Source organism: Colias eurytheme, chromosome 25 (assembly GCF_061535395.1).
Source record: "Colias eurytheme isolate Ceu_HAF_F1 chromosome 25, ilColEury1 Martin Lab GWU primary, whole genome shotgun sequence".
Lineage (NCBI taxonomy): Eukaryota > Metazoa > Arthropoda > Insecta > Lepidoptera > Pieridae > Colias > Colias eurytheme.
This window is the reverse complement of record NC_143004.1, coordinates 6,295,766-6,318,189: the sequence shown is the minus strand read 5'-3', so window position 1 is coordinate 6,318,189 and position 22,424 is coordinate 6,295,766. Positions and strand designations below refer to the sequence as shown.

Below are 22,424 nucleotides of genomic sequence, written 5' to 3'. Positions count from 1 at the left end.
TATATTTTGTATGATTTGATGAAAGGGTTGATTAAGGTTCTTGTTGGGTTCCATCGGTTCCATCGTCTGGAACCTCAAACTGACCGAATCCATCATCGATCATGCTTTTAATTAATTAACACCTACCTAATAAGTTGTTCTTTTGAAAAAGAAGATTAAAAAGCTATAATTTAAGTGCACTTAAGAAGATTGGTATCTACTTATGAAAATAAATCATGGATGAAAGTTAACAAAACTATGTTCTAAAAATATTACGATTCATTATTATTAGTCCAATCTTGATAGAGACATTGACCTAGGATCAATGAACAAATCCATTTATTAGGTAGTTAGATGTAAGGTCAAATTGTTCGCATACCGAGAATGTAATGTTAATTGATATTTATGCGTGTTATATTTTAATTGATTTCTTCGAAAACCGCGCACTTAAAAGTTTTGTAAGCGCTTTTGTACCAATACCTAATGAGGATGAAAATGTCATTTTTCCTCTTCCGGTTCCATATAGGAAAATAAAGACCATGATTACAATGAATTAACTAACTAGGTACCCTTACGCCATAACAATGAATTATCTAACTACCCACGCCATATGATATTATAACTAAACACCAATTGCATATGTGAGTGAAAAAGCGAAAACTGATATAAAATGTGGCTAATTAGCCACGTTTCAACGTGTCACTTCCGGAGTGCTAATACTACTCTTTTTACTTAGATATAAATTATTATATCTCCTTCCACTTAAAAGTAGTTTTGAAGATCATAACAGACTTTTGCTATAATGGTACATTTTGAAATAAGCTGAAATTTTCAATTGGATATTTTTCTAATTCGTTTAGTATTTGTTATTTCGCAAAGGGTTTTAGTTTGCAAAAATTATACATTTCTTCTTTAATCAGGATAATATTGCTGTATTAATTTGGATCACCCAAAACATGAAACAACTGGATACCAACAGGATCACTAACGTCAGGATTAATAGCCTAAAAGCCAGCAACAGAGCTATGCTCCTCAACCCTGACCCGCTTGCGGTTAGAACATATTATGACAATACGAAGAATTAATTGATGTATATTGTCGTATCGTTTAACAGAGAAATCACGTTTATTAGCCTTTCAGACAGAGTGTACTGCGAATCGTCTTGACGACAACAACGCATAATGATCGGCTCTTAGCTAGTGTGGATATAGTTATATAATTGTATCACAATATGGGTGTTTGGTAAGTTTTTGGATAATTTATTATATGGAATTGGAAATGTAGGTTGATTGCTAATTATTGTAAGTAAGTAGGGCAGCGTTTTATTATTTCCTGGATTTTCAATGTTGCGCTTTCTGGATCATTATTATATTTCTATTCGGAGACTTTTCGACGAAAGTAGTAGAAGAAATAAATTAAGTAGAAACAAATGATTAAACAAAGTATAACTTTAATTAAACATGTGTTACATTATTCAAACTCATTGTGTACAAATTGACTTACAGTAGTTTTAATAATTATGAACGTACGTAAAATGTTTTATTGTAAAGCTAAACTAAATGGTAATTCCTGAAAACGAAGTTTACTTTAAGCGAAGGTTAAATTTATTATACAGGGTGTAATCGTTAAGTGTGCACAGGCGATTATTCCGTAGGTAAGTATTTCAGATATCAAAAAACTATAAACTGATAAAGCCCTGTATCTAATGAGTAAAATGACGAAAATAACTTTAACGGGAAATATCCAAAAATTTTACATCAAACACGCCCATATATTTAATTTCCCATACATTTTGTATTCAAAGCAAATGTTCGAAGTGACATACTCGTTTTGTAATACCATTGTATTCCACGTCGAGCTCTATTTACAGTTTCTAAATGAATTTTCATTAAAATTTGCGAAGTAATTTGCACAAAACCAAAAAAAGAACCAAAACCATTCATATTACATGTTGGGGATAGTCATATCTCATGCAAAAGTTAAGGGCTTTCGATATCAGTTAAAAGTTTTTTGATATATGTATGTAATCAGTAATAGTTACGGAATAATCGCCTGTGCACACTTAACGATTACACCCGGTTATAACATGGATTTACACACAGCATAATTTTAATCTGGCTCTAGCTTGAATCGAGTTTTGTAACAAATGTTTTGTACGTTACAAAACTCGTTAAAACTTTATCAATAAAAGAACAATAGGTAAGCCATAACCAAAACAATCGCTAAATTAATTGAAGAATCGTAAATCATTTTGACAATTTTATGGTCTTATCATGAGTGTGAGTTATGATAGGATGAGTAACGACATGGTAACGACCTATGGTAACGACAGTGTCCCCGAATTTGAATGCGTTTATTGTTACTAGCTGCCCCCGCTCTCTGAAATTCTAAATTTTAACGCTTGTTTAATACTAAACAAAGCAGCGCTAAGTACCTACAACGACCAAAAAAAGTTTCCGTTTACTTAGCCCTTTTTGAGTTGTGAGTGGTGTAAAAACATGATTTTTAAAGTGAAACTTTTATTACATCGTCTCAAACTTTTTGGTCTGTGTAGCGCATGTCGCGTGTATCGCGGCTGCCGAGTAGGTATACCTACTCGGCAGCCGACCGTCACGCGACATGCGCTACACAAAGCAGTGTTCGGAACCGTTCGAACAGTTTCACTTTTACCGTGGTTTCATAAAACGACACAACATTTTTCTTTTAATTATTTAAGTAATTAAATTTTTAATTAAGTAATAGTAGTTATAACTTTGCCGTAGCACTGGGGCATGGCACCGACTGAGAACAGAGACATGGATCAGACGGAAGTTGGAAACGTCGCGAAATATCCTTCTTAATTATTATTTATTTGCTTTATGTATCTAAAAATAATTGCACAAAAGAATTCTTTGGAATCCTAGATCCCTGAATTTCATGTCACAGTTTTATATACAGTATGGAACATGGTTTTCCTTTCATTTGATTGACCAAGTTTGTTGGAAAGATAATATCATCCTTATTATTATTGACCCTCGATCGATTCAATAACTACTATAATAAAATACGGAAAGTAATTTAAAATTTTAACAGATTTTAGTGACAGTCAGTTCGATTCCCGGCTGTTGTAAGGGAAATCAGGAAATCTTTGAATGTAGTTTTCTAACATTTCAAAAGTAATGGCCTTTGAGTAAAATATTTCTATCTGCAGTATTTAAAGTACTTTCACTTCGGTGGCATTACCAAAAAACCACCCTCTATTAAAAAAAAAAAAAAAAATCTTTCATATAAGTAGTTTTCTTTTCGCCAATCTATACAATATCTTCAGGACCCATTATAGTTCATTGAAATGTTACATTTTTTAGGCCTAACCTCGCATTTTTTAGAGGACGCAATTTTGTTTTTTTGATATGTAGGGGCAGTGTGAAGCTAAAACCAAGTTTGTGGGGTCGCCACCCTTGTCCCACGGCCGCCATCTTGAAAATAGCGGTTGGAATGGTTTGAACTATAAATAAAAAAGTTATAAGCGAAAATGTTCAGAAATTAGAGATGTTTATATTTTTCAATAAAACTTTTTTTTATAATTTTACGAAGAAATGATATTAGACCATTTTTGTAGATTGTTTTTCGAGGAACAACTTTTATATACAACATTTTTTCATTACGTCAATAGCTAAGGTTTTACAGCGCTCAGAAGTGAGTACTATTTTTCAGTAGTAACTATACATAATATATTGGCTATTGGCTCTTTTCCCAGACTCCACAACAATGGAAGCACACTGCAGAACATTTCAGCCCAGCTTTACGACGTAAAAAAACGCGCTTCCAGACTTTAACTCCTGGGTGGTGGGGAAAAGATTCAATAATTAATTATTAATAATATTGCAAAATTAATTATTGAAAATATTATATGTAATAACAAAAAAAAAACAATTACTGATGACAAATTATTATTTACACACATAATATAAGTATACTGTATAGATCAGAGTACTGAAAATTAGTACTCACTTCGGAGCGCTGTAAAACCTTAGCTATTTACTTAATGACAAAATGTTGTATATAAAAGTTGTTCCTCGAAAAACAATCTACAAAAATGGTCTGATATCATTTCTTCGTAAAATTATAAAAAAAAGTTTTATTGAAAAATATAAATATCTCTAATTTCTGAACATTTTCAATTATAACTTTTTTATTTTTAGTTCTACGACAAAAAGTTACTGGACCAAAGTTGTAGAGAATTTAATTTGCAACAAATAATGTTACCCAATGTTTTTCATCAAATAAATAGTTTAAGAGATATATCGTAAAAACCATATCAACCGCTATTTTTAAGATGGCGGCCGTGGGACAAGGGTGGCGACCCCACAAACTTGGTGATAGCTTCATACTGACCCCCCCTACACATCAAAAAAATAAAATTGCGTCCTCTAAAAAATGCAACCCCAAATGTAACTTTTCAATGGAGTATTATTCTTATGCAAAAGACGTCAAAACCGCAATTCTATATTGTCTATTGAAGGTTGAAATAGATCAATTAGCTGTTGACCCGATCGAGATTCTATACGAAAGTGGGCCATGATCATTTTTATTGTTTTATTGGCTGGATTGATTTATTTTCGTCCAACGACACTAGCTTATTAGTGGCACATTATGATAAACGGTTCTCCGTGTATCCCTTTGTATGTATTTCAATTAGAAGTAGAAACTATTGGCAATAGATTTGTTTTAATAAAAATGTCTGCGTGTACTTACTAGTGTACACACTTATTAAAAAAAAAAATGTATGCGTGTACTAGAGTACACACGTAAGAAGTGAAACTTCTTTATGACCTTAAAAATGTCACGAGTATGGCGTAACGCAAAAATGTCACGCGTACGGCGTAACGCAAAAATGTCACGCGTACGGCGTAACGCAAAAATGTTACACTAAATTTTTGTCCAACCTCGATAAAGAAGTTTCACTTCAAAAAACAAAATAATTTACTATATATGCAACTTTACAGAAACACGTCGAATCACACGTGGTAGGGATAAGAACAAGATGGCGCGTAACGGAAAAATGTCACGCGTAACGAAAAAATGTTACACTAAATTTTTTCCAACCCTGATAAATAAGTTTCACTTCAATGATATTGGCAATAGAACAGCTAAATAAATGGGATGAATCTTGATGGAAGTATTTCTTTTGTTAAATGGGATAAACAATTTTTCTGACTCAGACAGACAGACAGAATCGCATACCTAGATAATTCAGTAATGTTCGCATTGTATGTGCTAATCCTCTTTCATTATATTTTTGACGGTATCCAACCCTACTGATAATTATTATACTATGTATAATTATGTATAAAATTAAAAATATATCGTTTCATTTTTTTTTCAGAGGTATTATCATGAATTATATTTTTATTTAAACCACATAGGTATTATTAAAACCACAATATTTTGTTCCAAATAAACACGATGCTCACAGTTAATTATTTGCGTGTATCATGTTTAATTGAGGTTTGGTTAATGAGCAATATTCAGAGCGAAGCTCTTTTATAACATACTAGCGGTCCGCCCCGGCTTCGCCCGTGGTACATATTTACGTTTTCTCTACATAAGAACCATCCTCGTACTTCAAGGAATATAATAAAAAAAGAATTATCAAAATCGGTCCACCCGTTCACGCGTGATGCCGTGACCAAGGAAAACGGGTTTCATTTTTATATATATAAGTAACATATTGTAATTTGACTTTTTATTTCAGGTTTATTTGCCTGAGCATTGTTCTAACAGCCCATTTGGCAGGATGTTTAGAAGACACTACGGATGGTACGATACATGATAAGAATATGATAATTTTTTAAAAGTCTTAAAGAACCAATGAAAAAATATTGTACATACTTATGCCTAGTACTTATATCTAAATTAAAATCGTATTAGGTATTAAATTATATATAAATAAAACCGTCTGCAACACATACCTTTGTCTACGGTTAAACACATACCTAAACAGACGCGATATGTCCTATTATATAATCAACTAGAGGTCCGCCCCGGCTTCGCCCGTGGTACATATTTCGCAATAAAAGGTAGCCTATGTCCTTTCTCTGGTACCAAATTTCATGCAAATTGGTTCAGTAGTTTAGGCGTGATTGAGTAACAGACAGACAGACAGAGTTACTTTCGCATTTATAATATTAGTGTGGATTGATATTAAAATCATCATATATAAATTCTTTTGCAGTTACAGACACTACCATACCACCACCAGACCCGTTTCTCTGTTCTGGCGTTCTGCCAGGCGACATAGACTTCCAGACCGTCGACCTCATCGCTGTGTACCGTCTGGACCGGCCAGAAACCACGGGGATAACACTGGTACAAGGGTCGCAGGATTTACAGAGAGCGTATAGAATTGGAGATGGAGCTAACCTTACACTGCCTATACGGTATGTTTTTTAACCAAATTTAGAGCTTTTTAAGGTAGTTAGAGCTTTTTGCCCGCGGCTTCACTTACGCTGTATGAAATTATATACTAAAACCTTCCTTGAGCACCAAGCTATGCCTTGGTGAAGAGATTATCTATACGAATATTATAAAGCTGAAGAGTTTGTTTGTTTGTTTGAACGCGCTAATCTCAGGAACTACTGGTCCGACTTGAAAAATTATTTCGGTGTTAGGTAGCCCATTTATCGAGGAAGGCTATAGGCTATAATATATCATCACGCGATCAACAGGAGCGGAGCAATGCGGGTGAAACCGCGGGGCACAGCTAGTATTTTATAATTTATAAGATAAGATACCTACTAATGTTCAGTTTATGATTCTGTTTTATAGTGACACGATTTCAATCATACTTTATGATATGATTGAACTACAGTTGATTCAAATCACAGAAAGTACAAATGTCCATTTTCATCAAGCGAAGTGACGTGTATGGTCACTTTAATTAGCTGTGTAATTAATAATTACCACCAGTTTACATTTATTTACATACGAGCTTTATTCAATATGATAGCTACAATTATAGTATATAAATCTAATGAAGGCATTTCATTAATAAAGATATTATTCGTAAAACGAGTTATTGGTAATTCTAAAATCAATATCGATATCAAATAACAGACTCAGCTTACCGACTTAAACCTTATTTTTTATCATTTTTGACCCCATGCAACAAGTGCCTCATTAAACTTACCTATAAATTTTTAAAGAATAGAAAAAAATAGATATTTCTATTCTTTAAAAATGAATATTTATAAAGCACTTGAAAACAGCCTAGTTTAGATTTTCACGTAATAATTAGCGTTTTCAAAAATTTATTACATTACAGGAAGGTCTTCCCAAACGGTCTACCAGAAAGGTTCAGTATAACAGCCACATTCAACGCGAGATACCAGCAAAGACCATGGAGTCTGATCAGAGTCAGAGCTCAGAGTCTGATCTTCTCTCTTACTGTGCTACCCCATGTGAAGAAGTTGGCGGTCTTCGCGCAACATAGTAGAGTCATCTTCTCTTGTCCTGAGGTTGGTAATTATACATTTGAGTAATGTTAATTGTACGATGAACATAGTATGTATGATAATGTACTTTTATAAAAAAAATTTTTGTAATTTTAAAGTACGTTAGTGAATTTTCATAGACGTGCAGTGCGATTTATAAATCTCTTATTGTGTTCTTTTTTTAATTCTAAATGAAATATAGGTACATAAAATAAATAGAAATGTGTGTGAATGTGACGCTAATATTCGTTTAAAATTGCGATATTATTTTTGTTATTTACAGTTAAAAATGTTGTATTTCAGTTATTTAGACCAGGCTGGCATAAAATTCACGTGGGAATAACCAATGATACTGTGTACGCTGCTGTTGATTGTGTGGAGGTAAAATGCTTTCATGGTTTTATTATGACATAAGATAAGTATTACATGTTGTATTACCACACCTAAGAAGTTTAAAAACACCTATATCTGTTATTATATCGGTCTCTTTTCATCCCGATCTTTCTTTATTAATTATCTAATAATATATTTTTAATCATATAAACACGAATGACTGAATGATTTTTGTTATTTATTCTTTAAAACTAAAACTAAGTACTTAGGTACTTATTAATTGAAAAAAAAAACAAATTGAAATTGTGAGAGCTGCTTGAATTTTTATTTTTAATACTTTTTATTCGCCTGTAAATTGTTAACGTTTGTTTAAGGGCTGATTTTTCAATCCTTGGTTATAACTTATTCGTCGAATAATGTATAAAACTACCATTTTAAAAACGTATTCTAATTGCCCGTATTTGACAGATTACGTTTATTAGACGGATAAGTTTTATCCAATATCTTCTCTTATTTACAGTTGGTACCAGAAGAGATAAATAAACACAACTTCAGTAACGCTACTAGCGTCAGTATCGTGTCCAATGATGACGGAACACCGGCTCCTGTAAGTTATGGTTTTTTTGTTGTTCCAATTATATCGATAAATAATTTCTGAACTAGTGTAGGTATACATTTTTTTACTAAGCTTTAGTTGTTTGACTCATTGTGAAATTAACTTAATGTGTTAGTTAGAAGTAGAAAATATTTTTAACAAGTTAATTTGTAATTTGATCAAACGACTCAAATCGTAAAGTCTGCCAAACTACGTAAACTTGTCTAGACTAACTCCCTGAATAAAAAAAAATGTGTGCGTGTACTAGTGTACACACGTAAGAAGTGAAACTTCTTCATGACCTTATTTTTCAAAAAATAATATATCTACTACATATATTATGCAATTTTACAGAAATACGTCGAAGATGGCGCGTAACGGAAAAATGTCACGCATAACGATAAAATGTTACACTAATTTTTTTTCCAACCCCGATAATTATTGATAATACTTCTTGTATTAGCAATAATTATCAAGGGACTATAAAATATGTATGATCAATATTATTACAAGCGATTATAAATACTATAAAATATATGACGTTAATTTTTAGGTAGATCTTCAATGGTTATCAATAAGCTGCAATGTGTTCAACCTAACTGAGGAGAGCTGTGAAGAAATTGTAAGTAAAACTTTTTTGATATGAGCCTTGGGGGTCATAAATGTAGTTTTTTAATACTGATTAAAGTTAAAAATATTTGATGAAAGAATATTTGAATTGAATCTCATCTCTTTGTGATAGAACCTTAGAACCTCCTAATTATTGCAAAAACCTGTGAAATGTTTCAAAGGTTTTTTGGTTTTTTGTATTTTATTTTTTATAAAGAGATGTACCTATCTCTTAATAAAAAATACGCGTTATAAAAATGTGTTGTGCTAATTTCTGGTAATTTTTTTTTACGAAATGTTAAAAACGGTAATGGTAAAATTGCCCTAAGATCTGCATTTTATGAAAATTTTTAGTATTTTTTTTATTCAAATAAATATCTTTAACGTTTAAAAAAATCCATCGTACCGAGTTGTAACTCGCCAGCAACTGATTGAACTGATTTTCTTTCAATTAAGTAATTTATTTTCCATCAGGTAGGTACAGGTATTTTTTTAATAATTTCACACAAAATGTGATAAATAATATTATTTTTTGTTTTACATAGGAAATAGCAGAACCATTAATAGACGCTCCTGAAATGGTAAATATTTTTAATCAGTTACAATATAGATGTAAGTAAAAAATAAATTAATGAAATTTATTACGAATTATTTTACCTGCTCAAAGAAACTAAATTAACAGTACTTAATACTGTTAATTTAGTTTCTTTGAGTATTGGAAGAATATATTTTAATGTTAATCCCTACTAATATTATAAATGCAGAAAGTAACTCTATCTGTCTGTCTGTCTGTTACGCTTTCCCGCTTAAACCTCTCAACCGATTTTGATGAAATTTGGCACAGACAATTTTAGACCCTAAGGGCGCTTGTGCACTACAAGGAATTTTACTGTCCGGCATTCCGATTTTTTACGGTCCGGTGTGGCATGAAAAAACCGATGAATTGCTTGTGCACCTGTCCGTCTTTACTCGGATCAGTGCGGTACAGTTCAAGGAAGTTTGGCGGTATAATGCTATCATAAATGATTGTTTTTGCATTTTACAAGAAACGAGTAAAAAATATAGAAGGTGAAATATTATATTACTTCGTTATAATAAAAAGTAAAGTTCCGTAAGAGATTTAAAATGCGTGTTTCACTTATGTATTTTAATCGGTGACGAGGAGCTAAAGCTATTCCCACTTGAACTTTAACTTACCAACACTTACTTAGATAATAATTATAGGTTAATGCTTGGTCAATGTATATAAAATAACAATACCGACTTCTCAAATCTCATTGCCAACTAAAAGAAATTAAAACAAGAGCTTCAAGTGGGTATTCGAAAACAATTATACCTACAGCGACTCGTAGACACAAAAAACCATCCGGAATAGGGAAAAGTAAAATGTCGGACAGTAAAATTACGTATAGTGCACAAGCTAGTATATAGATTAATGGCGTGCCATACCGGACCGTAAAAAATCGGAATGCCGGACCGTAAAATTCCTTGTAGTGGACAAACGCCCTAAGAAAGAACATAGGCTACCTTTTATCATAACACCACGCGGGCGAAGCCGCGGGCGGAAGCTAGTGAATAATAATCTGTTCTGATTAACGCATTATGTCCTGTTTATTCATTTTTCAGTGGTCTGGTTCACAAAATTCGTCGAGTAATCCATTTCTTCTACCCGTATGTAATGCTACGTGTCCACCGGTAAGTTCAACATTCACAATTATTATAAAAACCTATTTGTACTTACTAATAATTTAAACAAAACTTTATGATTCCACAATTATGAAGAATTTATATGTATTTATGTGTATAACAATAATATGCTATAGGGACCGCAAGGACTACCAGGTTTAAAAGGGGACCGGGGCCCGCCAGGTTATACAGGATTGCCTGTAAGTGTTGCTTAAGATTACTATACCTACTAATATTTTAGAAAATTCAATGAATTTGAAACTAAATCTTTTATTTTTCAAGTACATATAAATAAAATTATAACTAAACTTCATTCAACTCACTCCTCTTATTTATTCTTATTTTTGAAGTCTAATAAACCAACTAAATAATCTTAAGTAATGATAAATTCATTCTTATTTCAGGGTGTTCGAGGTCTGCAAGGCCCTCCGGGTATAATCGGCCCACCGGGACTTAAAGGAGCTAAAGGAGAGCAGGGATTACCAGGGCTAAGTAGCAATGTATGATTATTATAATTATGTTTTTTGGACGTTGTATAGAAATAGCGAGTACATTTTGATTTCTTTATTTATCTTGTCAGTGTATCGACCAATCATTTTTTATGTGAAATTAATGAATGATTGAATAAAGTCTCTAATAGTCTAAGTTAAATTTAAGATAAATATTTTTTACGTCACAGGTAGCCGTGGTGCCAGGGCCACCCGGTCTTCCGGGAGAACCGGGGCGTAGGGGTAGTAAAGGAGAAAGAGGAGAACCGGGTCAAAAGGGTACCTATATAAAAATTAAACCTCAGTTTAATATAATTAAAGATTCAATAAACATAAAAAAAAAATAAAAAAACACAAACCCAGGCATTATTAATAAATAATAACTGATAAATAGACTATAATAGCTATCATATGATTTGAGAGATTTATTCTATAATAATAATGATAAAAATCTTTATTTATCCATACCTTCAATTACACTGTGTATGTCACTCATTTTATATAAGCACAATACTTAAAACTATGGACATTATCGTCTAAACTAGGCCGAGCCTGTATCTTAGACGATAATATCTTCCCACTATGTAATATAAACTAATTATTCAAAAATTATACTCAAGCGTTCACAAAGTTACAAAAATAATCATATCATCTACAAAATCAATGCACAAAGCACGGTAATGTTCCGAGTATTCTATACATATAATAAATCTGTAGAAGGGTCAATTCTGTACATTGAAAATATTGAAAAAATAAATAGCAGGGGGTGTTACTGGATCGATACCAAACCCAAATATGTGATTAAAAAAATTTTTGTCTGTCTGTCTGTCTGTCTGTATGTTCAGGCATCACGTAAAAACTAACGGTTCGATTTCGATGAAACTTGGTATAATTATACCTTATTATCCTGGGCGTAAAATAGGATACTTTTTATCCTGGAAAAATACGTAAAAAAAAATTAATCTTAATTTTTCAGTTTTATCCATAGACGTTGTTCTGTAGAACCGCGAACACACGTTGCGTATTATTATAGGCCTAGCCGTATTTGGGTCCAATAGATAAGATAGATAAGATGTCATTAGATAAGATGTCATTGTCAGAGTTACTTAAAATGGAGAAATAAACCATCCACGCGAAGACCGACATCCGCGCGGACGGAGTCGCGGGCGGAAGCTAGTATCTACATAAAAGGACACGTGGGAGCCAAAAGAAATATTTTTAGACTATCCATTTGACCTTTTTTAATTTATTTAAGTTTTTGTTTATTCAGAACTTACCATTAGTCTCTTATAAAAAATGATATTCAATAATTTTAGGGGAACCAGGTGAAGCCGGTTTAGTGGGCTTGTCTGGTCTGCCTGGAGTTGATGGAAAGGATGTACGTAATATATTCCAACTATTTTCTAATAATATTAATCAATAATGTAATCAATTTATTTTCATAATATGAAATTATTTTCAACATTTCTTGATACTCTATCTCTTATGAGTTGGAGTAAGTCTTTTACGTGAAGCCATATTTTAAAACGAATTTTACTTGTTCTCTAATTGTTATTACTATGTCAGGGACAACCAGGTCCTCCAGGGCCAATAGGACCGCGTGGTGAAATCGGTCCTCCGGGCCCTCCCGGGTCAATTGCACATATGAATATGTCTGTGATTCACGGTAAGCGACAAAACGACAGTATTTCTATTGTAGTAATTCCACACAGTAACTAGAGTTATTTGTAAAAAAAGTTTGTAACAAGCACAGATGAATAAATTATTCAAAATGCAGTAATTTGTTTATAATTCTAACTTTTTACTAACTAAATGTAATTATTTTATTGTGTGTACGTTCATAATAAAATTTATGCATAGAATTAGAATTACATATTTCAGGTAGTAAAGGAGAGAAAGGTTTTTCGGGGAGACCGGGGCGGGATGGTGAGCCGGGGCCTCGGGGCATTCCTGGATTAATCGGGCCAATTGTACGTACTACATTCTCAATGTCATGTTTGAAGTTATTTTGAATTTATTTTTATATCCCATAATGAATTAAATCATTTTCTACATAAATAAAGGGTCTACCGGGTCCACAAGGTTTTCCTGGTATCGCAGGGCCTCAAGGCGAAAGGGGCTCACCGGGATTACCGGGCCCTGAAGGAAAAACAGGGCCTGAAGGACCACAGGTATGTTATTTTTATACGCAAATCTGAGTTAAGTTGTTACCATTACTATATGTAAGTAAAATAATATAGAGCATTTGTTATATTTTACATTGAACATTAAAATTTATTTGCTAGTAAGAATTAATAAGTATTTTATTAAATCCATAATTTTCTACTTTTTTGTTTGTAACTTATTAAGTGGACGATGTGATAACAGTAAGTTTATTTATATTAACTTAGTAGTTTATTAAAATTGTAGGAAGGTATTCAAATCGCACAGTATAGCTGTAAGATTTGTGTGTGTGTGTGTGTCATATTATGTAGAAGATTGCTTTGAAAATAATCAATTACTTTTTCTTCAATCGAGTAGTCGAATATTCTTATTAAGTTTAAAACGATTAATATTATATAGGGCCCAGAAGGTCGACCAGGACCGGCTGGTCCTCCAGGGCCTCCGGGCTTGTCTGTGCCACCGTTATCTACCACCAGTGTTCCAGGACCACCAGGACCGCCAGGAGAAAGAGGACAGGTAAATTTTATAGGAGTGTCAAGAATAGGAATAATTTTGACTCAATTTTATACTATTATCTTACGTTTACGCTACTCACGCTTATTATAAATATTGGAATTAATGTATAAAGCAAAAGGACACGTTATTGACATCCTATTTATCACAAATGATAATGAAATTAAGCGTTATTATATGTATAAAAAGTATTACAATTCTTCTTATTATTTTCGCATAGAAAGGTGAAGCAGGGCTTGCAGGTATACCAGGTAGAGATGGATTGGATGGTATACCAGGGGCACCAGGCCCGCGGGGGCCGCCGGGCCTTGCTGCTCCTAGAGATATTATTGTCGAGGTAAGATTTAAGATTTGCTTTTATATTTTATTTATATATTTTACTAGCGGTCCGCCCCGGCTTCGCCCGTGGTACATATGAAAAATAGATGTTGGCCGATTCTCAGACTTACCCGATATGCACAGAAAATTTCATGAGAATCGGTCCACCCGTTTCGGAGGAGTATGCAGACTAACATTGTGACACGAGAATTTTATATATATAAAGATTTATATATTTATACGAAAAAAAATTTCAATTTTCGTGCTACATCAATCATGCCAATAACAATGATGTGTTTTGTTTGACTAAATAGACATTATATTGATTACAGTAGAATTAAAAAAGAAAGAAGTAAAAGCTAATGCTTGATTTCACTTAGGAAGTTTCGTTACCGATGTTTAATTCAAATATTTTTTCAGCAATCTTCATTGACTGAAGCAGACGTGAGAAATATTTGTCAAGCTTTACTACAAGGTAAATAAACACTTTCAAAATATTTATTTCGATTTGTGTGTTCATTTCAGTTTTAAATTTAAGTTTATTATTTGATAAATAAAAACTTACAGAGGGATTAAAGGAACTAGCGAGTAGTTTGATGGCTGTGCCGGTTTCTGCGGGGAGACGAGGACCACCGGGAAGACCGGGTCCAGCAGGAGCGGCAGGTAAGATACAATTGAAACCACCGAATATAATAAAAATTGTTATAATTAATATGCATAATTTTTTTAATTATTTGGTGGTTACAATATAAGTTTGTCTTTGTTTGATGCGATATAGAATAATAATTGTGAATAGACTAGAGGAAGAATGAAAATATTATATTTCAAATTTTTGTTTGTAATAAAATAATCGGAATAACAATCAATCATTTTTAAGATTAAAATAAAGTTTCTTATGAAACCACGCTCAAATTTATTTCCATATCTCTGTACAATATAAAAGAAGGTATGTATATTCCTTTCCATTTATTTTCATTTTAATAATACAAAATCATACAATTATTTCAAGGTACACCAGGTGAGCCCGGTTCCCCCGGGCCCCGCGGTTACCCGGGTGAGACGGGTGAACCGGGGCGACCGGGCGCGCCGGGGCCCAGCGGGGACAAAGGGGATAAGGGGGAGCGGGGGCCAGAGGGCGTTGGGATCCCGGGGCCTCAGGGACTTGTTGGGTTGCCGGGTGAGTGATAGATTTATTTATTTATTATAGTAGACACCTGTTCTATACTTTAAAATAAAAATACTACTGATAGATAGATATAATATTGCGTAACTTTGTAGGTACAAACTGTAAAATAAAGCTTAAATGGTTAATAAGTGAAAAGTTTAATTAGATGTGAATTGTTTATTAATTTGTTTAATTTTGTTGTTTTTCTTTTTTCATCGTTTATAAACTTTTTGTGGTTTAAACGTTAACGTCGTTGTAATGTTAAGTAAAGTTAACTCAAATGAGACGTGAAATTACCTACTTCTACATATTATGTAATGAATTAATTTTCAATGCAATTTAATAATCTAAACATTTTGTTACTTGCGATTAAAAATAGCAAAAGTATTTTTCTAAGAATATAAAATCACACAATTTTTAAACCATTAATATTATCCATAAATATTTCATAAATTAAAAAGGGGAAAAATCGAAAAATACACAAAAATTACTGGATCAATCAATTTGGTCAATTAATTTTCTGTACTGTTATTTTAGGTCCCGTTGGTCCTCCGGGTCCAGAAGGAAGACACGGTGAGCGAGGTGATCCGGGTAGAGAAGGTCAGTTCATCGATTGCAGTTTCAATTATATTATTATATTTGATGATTGAATATTTGATATTAATAAATTAATTAAAAAAAATTACAGGTGCAATAGGTCCCAGAGGTGTTCCAGGTCCCAGAGGAACGTGCGAATGTCCCACAGTATCTTATTACGCGTATCCACAGATTATGGGAAATATTAAAGGGCCATAGATAAAATATAGATTTTCCATTTTCTAACGGTGCATTTACATCAAACGAACGCATGCTCATTCTAACCCCACTATGTCAAATTATTTTAGTGTAAACAGGCGTAGAGCGTTCGTTTTTCTTAGTGCGTTCCAAAAGATTCCATGTGTTCTAACTTCTGATATTGAACAACACTGAAAAAATGTTGTGTGGTTTTATGAAACCACGGTAAAAGTGAAACTGTTCGAACGGTTCCGAACACTGCTTTGTGTAGCGCATGTCGCGTGACGGTCGGCTGCCGAGTAGGTATACCTACTCGGCAGCCGCGATACACGCGACATGCGCTACACAGACCAAAAAGTTTGAGACGATGTAATAAAGTTTCACTTTAATAAAAGTTTTCGTTTACACTAAAAGATCACGAAAGAATGCTCTTGCTCTAGCTCTATGTTCGTTTGATGTTAATGCACCGTAAGAAAAAGCCGTTAATATTCTTTCAAATTTCGTAATATGGATAACGTATATATTTATAAATTTATATGGATAACGTATTTATATTTTGTATCTCAATTTTGTATACAAATATACTACAGTATTTTTTACACAACATTTTTTCAGCATTTTCATAATTTATATCCTAACATATTAAATTGAGCGTGGTTCGGATTTGATCTCTTGTTTTTGGGATCCTAGCTACGAACAATATATTTTGTAGACCTTTCGTAATATTTGAAATTGAAAATACTTAATACTTTTTAAACAATAAATCGAAGTCAATGTTATTTCGTTAAAACGGGTGTTTATTTTAAAACAAATTGTAATGGTAGTAAAAATACCGAATTATTTCGAAATTAATATATTATGCTAAGAGCAATGGTATACGTTCTTAACTTAAGATTTGGCACATAAGAAATAATTTGTGTTTGCAGTAAGGTAATGTTAACTATTGTATTTTAATAGAACAAATAAAACACTATATTCTTATGCGGATTGTTTTATTTAATCTCAATATTAACACAATATTAGGTAATCTAAAACATACATACAATGTATAAAAACAAGAAAAAATATAATGTGTTACGAAATTATAAATTAGTAACAATAAATGACAGAAAACTAATCTCCTTCATCTAATTCTATCACGAATTAAAGATACACATAAACATGCTTCAGCCATATTTTTATTTATTTTTCTTCATTTCTCTTCCACGCAACAATAATGTACCATTTAGAAGCATGGGTCAGGCTGGTAACAATATAAGTTGCTTACACGTTTAATAATAAGATCCTTGCCTCAATTATTGGCCGGTTCAATTTCTCTGACAGTGTCTATATCCGCCTTGCAGAAGAAACACTGTTTGCTGTTCAGCAGATGTTGCATAATACAAGCCCTGTAATGTAAGAGATATTTACATACAATTGTTTATTTAAGAAACGGGTCCGAAATGGAATATTTGCACATGAAAGTATTCGCTAAGCGTTGAATGCTTTCTCACGCCTTTATTGTTAAACGTTTTATTTTGGGAGCATTTTGGAATAGATGATAATACGGTATATGCCTGAATTTAAACGTAGTTTAGTCAGAAATAAAGTAAAGCTATATGTAATATATATTAAATATGGAATATCATGAATACCGTCAGACTAAAATTAATACCTACCATAAACAGCTAAATAGTAGCGGGAATAGATTCTACTAATAAGAATGAAGGAAATGCCATATTCTGTTATGACTTATGAGACAAAAAATATTTAAAAACACTAACAAACACGCTTTAATAAGATAAACTCATGAAACTATGTATTGTATTGTCACCGATCCTTGATAAGTGTACAAAATGAATTAAAATAGTCCATTAAAAGTGGGTCAAAGTCTTAATACAAGTGAAGCTAAGGGCGGCCTTACACGGACCGCTTCAAGCAGTTGAGACCGACGGCTTGAAGCCGCGACCGCGCGGTGAACTATGGACATTCATTCTCTGCCGTACACGGACTGCTCGAGACGTCGCGACCGCTTCAAGCCGTCAACTGCGTGGTTTGTAGCGACAGCTCGAGCAGTCAACGACCGACCGCTCGAGCAGTCCGTGTACGTCGCTCAGCCGTTAACTGTCATTGTTAATAATGTCAGTGTAATATCCACCAAATACATCAAATCATCCATACCTGCAGGAATGGTGACCACAAGGCATAAAAGCCGTATCGGCTGGTCTTGCATAACATATAGTGCAGAGAAGATCAGACTGAGTTCCACTAGAGCCAGGAGATTTGGACTTTATCAAATTATCTCTTGCTATTCGTAAGCGGTCTATTGCTGCATTTAATGCTTTGAGTTCTTCTGTTGTTACGTCATCAGGGTCTGGAAGAAGGGAAGTATCCTATGTAGAAATATACGGCTTATAGACAGAGGGGTACAAATTATGATGGAAGCTTGATTTATATTACAGTTTATTGAGAAAAATTGTACAGATTTTTATTTAATACTTTAAACTATATACCTAAACAGAACGCTTGTTATTTCTGAATCAAGTAAAGCAAATTTACGTCGTCAGGATTTTTTAAGAGGGCTGAAAAGGGTTTTATATACGAAATTGCATAGATTATAATATTGTCACAGATAATTTAAGTCTAAAAGTGTGGTAAAAGAGAAACCTTTTTATTAAACAACAAATAAAGATAACCGGTAACCATTTTATAAGAGATTGAACACGGACCTCGCTTAATTACTTAAAAAGTACGCAAAAGTTCTCGTTTATTTTGGTAAAATTGCGAAAACTCCCTGGTAGCTTATTTGAAAAGATATAAATTGTACTTACATTTATAAAAGGAGAAATGTTTATCATCCTTAGAGATCATGAATTCGAGACCGTCCAAGCGAAACAGCGGTTCCGACACAAGTGAGCTTGCTACTTTATGCAGATGCTGTAAAAGCAATTTTTTAAATGGGTCGATAGGGTAATATCCTTTCTTGAACATATACATGATATTCTAGAGTATGAGAATATAAAATTATGCAGCAGTAGAATCCTGACGAATAGTAGGTACCTACTACGTGGTACTACTTATATAACGAAATTCAGTCACTGTATAGTAGTCTTCTGTTATTGCAGATTTTAACCAAAGTTTCAAGAAAGTTTTAACCTCTACTATACCATATTGAATTTCAGCCAAATCGTTTCAGAGCTTTTTTGAAACAAATATCAAGTCAAGTTACAATTGTAAGCATTAATGAATTACCTCTTTTACGCATTTTATCGTATCCGTATGAAATTTCGCACAAGACTAAATTAGAAATATGTCGATGATTTTCTAATAACTACTGGCCTAAGACTGAGTATACCCAGTTTTTAAAGTCTTATACTCACATCAGCTGGCAGCTTGCTATCCAGCAACCTTACGATGCAGCCAGCGACTGGCGCTAGTGCCACGTAGTAGTGCACTCGATCTGTGTCCGGTAGTCCCCTGGCTACTAGCCTACTGAAGCCAGCGCTGCCACCGCCACGGATACATACTCTTGATATTACAGCCATTAGGATCTAGAAAGAGCAGATGTAGACTAGAGTAGATAATTTTTGAAACAAAAAAAAATCGCAGTCGGATGAAACCCATTAGAAAAGGAGGGGAATATGATAAAAATGTAAGGAAAAATAAATTACGGTCAATCCGAGTTCGGGAAGCGGGAGGGGGGAGCTTTAAAGAGAAAAAAATGGTTTCTCTCGATTTCCGACAAAACTACAAGTCCTATAGAAAAAAGTTCAATGGCAAAGTTGTAGGTAATTAAAAGTTCTACAACTTTTGTATTCACAATTTTTTCACATAACCTAAAAATTTAGGAGAAAAATTCAAAAAACCAAGTTTTTGGTCTTTTATTTCTATCTACTTCAAAATTTATTTTTTTTCTACGAAATTTGGTGGAAACTTACTTTATTATGTCCCAAATACACTGTAATTTATTTGATTGAAAATATTTATTTTTTCGCCTTATTTTGAATTAATACCAAAAAAACAACCTAATTTTCAATCGAAAAGTCACCCGTCAAAATATCAGCTTTTTTCAAAAACTTGGGGTGCCTTTTATTCATTGAAATCTCTACTTTCATATGGTGTAAAAAAAATAAACACCACCATAGTAAATGTTCTCAGGAAATGCATACAAACAGTCTGAAAATAAGCTTTTACTAAATCAGGCACACTTCTCGAACTACCTGAAATGTTTTTATCGACATCATTTTGCTTTTGAATATGCTGTAAAATATTAAACTTAGAACAGATAATTATTTTTCTTTTGAAATATTACCGAAAAGCCGATACAAGAGAAGATATAGAGTTCAAGAAGTGTGCCTGATTTAGTAAAAGCTAATTTTCAGACTGTTTGTATGCATTTCCTGAGAACATTTACTATGGTGGTGTTTATTTTTTTTACACCATATGAAAGTAGAGATTTCAATGAATAAAAGGCACCCCAAGTTTTTGAAAAAAGCTGATATTTTGACGGGTGACTTTTCGATTGAAAATTAGGTTGTTTTTTTGGTATTAATTCAAAATAAGGCGAAAAAATAAATATTTTCAATCAAATAAATTACAGTGTATTTGGGACATAATAAAGTAAGTTTCCACCAAATTTCGTAGAAAAAAAATAAATTTTGAAGTAGATAGAAATAAAAGGCCAAAAACTTGGTTTTTTGAATTTTTCTCCTAAATTTTTAGGTTATGTGAAAAAATTGTGAATACAAAAGTTGTAGAACTTTTAATTACCTACAACTTTGCCATTGAACTTTTTTCTATAGGACTTGTAGTTTTGTCGGAAATCGAGAGAAACCATTTTTTTCTCTTTAAAGCTCCCCCCTCCCGCTTCCCGAACTCGGATTGACCGTAATTTATTTTTCCTTACATTTTTATCATATTCCCCTCCTTTTCTAATGGGTTTCATCCGACTGCGATTTTTTTTATCTTTTCATTATTTTCAAAGGCTTCTACCCCAGTCTAATGTAACTAGAGGTGTAGGGAGAAATATGTTCTTAAAATAATGTTCAAAAAGGATACTAGTAAATTTTATGATTTTAATGCAATTTCACTGATATGTAAGAACGGTTTCCGTGTTGTTTATTCCATCCAAATCGGTTCACATAAAATATAATCAGATTAATGCACTTAAAAATGGAAAAACATCACAAGAACGAGGCAAAATCAACACTTGGTAAATAATTAATTAATTTAGTACATTTATTAAAATCTTTTAATAACATAACAATGATTTCGTTTCAACGGTAACACTAAAAGATTTGAAAACTTAAATTCTCCTCACACCAGCACACAAACATCTGACCAAGTTGTCGCGCTGCCAAATAAAACTAAAATATAATGTAAGCGAGCTTGATCAAATATTTATCGTGTCAAGCTCAGCGGGTTCTCTATTTCTGTGTGGATTTGAAATATTTACGCTAGTCGCTAGCGCCAGTAGAAATTGTAAGTGCACAATTTTCTGAGAAAACTTTCTTTAAATTGTTATATCTTTTGATGAGAACGTAAATAAGTTTAAAAGCATTAATGTATATAATATAATCCATACTAATATTATAAATGCGAAAGTAACTCTGTCTGTCTGTCTGTTACTCAATCACGCCTTAACTACTGAACCAATTTGCATGAAATTTGGTATGGAGATATTTTGATACCCGAGAAAGGACATAGGATAGGTTTTATCCCGGAAATCCTACGGGAACGGGTTTTTCTTTGAAAACGCGGGCGAAGCCGCGGGCGGAAAGCATTATAATGTATTCATTATTCGCGTGAATATTTAAATGTAACACATGTCGTTCCTTGTTATTTGCTAAAACGCGTGAGATCTGTAGCAGTTGTTATGACGCGTTAATGGATATTAGATGTAATAGCTACTTTATTTAAATATTTATAATGTACTGTTTACATAATTTTAAATGAAAAGATTCGTCTTTTAGAAATTTGTTATGTAATTTGTAATACAAGATCTTACAAAGACGTAAAGAGCGATCTCTGCGGTCTAAAATTGTATTACCAAAGATTGCAATTAATTTCCTTGTAGGCTGAAATATTTTAAATGAAATTAGTGTTTCCTAGGAAATTTATAAACTTGCGGATTTTGTTATATTCCGGTGACATAGACATTATTCAGCATAATATACCTACAAGGAAATTAAATACAATGTTCAGTATAAACTCTCGTTTAGAACCAAATACGCATGTTTATAAATTTCCTAGGCAATCAACTTGCGGCTTTGTTATCTCGTTATCTTCGCCTCTCGTACCTAATCTTCTCGTCATCTGTAATCAAAATTAAAAAATCTTATTCTTCCTAT

The 22,424-nt window shown here is 32.9% G+C and overlaps 2 protein-coding genes across 3 annotated transcripts in view; one reads left to right on the top strand and one right to left on the bottom strand.

The window, feature by feature from the left end:
- Positions 1–1,101: 1,101 nt before the first annotated feature.
- LOC149897697 (uncharacterized) lies at positions 1,102–16,607 on the top strand. Its single transcript, XM_090116177.1, has 23 exons — positions 1,102–1,221; positions 5,714–5,778; positions 6,194–6,398; positions 7,283–7,475; positions 7,755–7,832; positions 8,305–8,391; positions 8,933–9,001; positions 9,534–9,569; positions 10,615–10,683; positions 10,812–10,874; positions 11,079–11,174; positions 11,354–11,441; positions 12,479–12,540; positions 12,729–12,828; positions 13,044–13,132; positions 13,226–13,333; positions 13,725–13,841; positions 14,059–14,175; positions 14,577–14,631; positions 14,724–14,819; positions 15,166–15,333; positions 15,859–15,921; positions 16,010–16,607. The coding sequence occupies exons 1-23, from the start codon at positions 1,211–1,213 to the stop codon at positions 16,114–16,116; spliced, it is 2,142 nt and encodes a 713-aa protein (XP_089972303.1). The 5' UTR covers positions 1,102–1,210; the 3' UTR covers positions 16,117–16,607.
- A 779-nt stretch (positions 16,608–17,386) lies between these two features.
- LOC149897696 (E3 ubiquitin-protein ligase RNF123-like) overlaps positions 17,387–22,424 on the bottom strand; it is a 29,995-nt gene continuing 24,957 nt past the window's right edge. For both annotated transcript variants that reach the window (XM_090116485.1, XM_090116486.1), the window contains exons 32-35: positions 19,455–19,625; positions 18,906–19,011; positions 18,256–18,448; positions 17,387–17,483 (exon numbers count right to left, since the gene is read on the bottom strand). In XM_090116485.1, coding sequence (XP_089972611.1) covers positions 17,387–17,483; positions 18,256–18,448; positions 18,906–19,011; positions 19,455–19,625 — 567 coding nt within the window. The remainder of the gene's footprint in view (positions 17,484–18,255; positions 18,449–18,905; positions 19,012–19,454; positions 19,626–22,424) is intronic.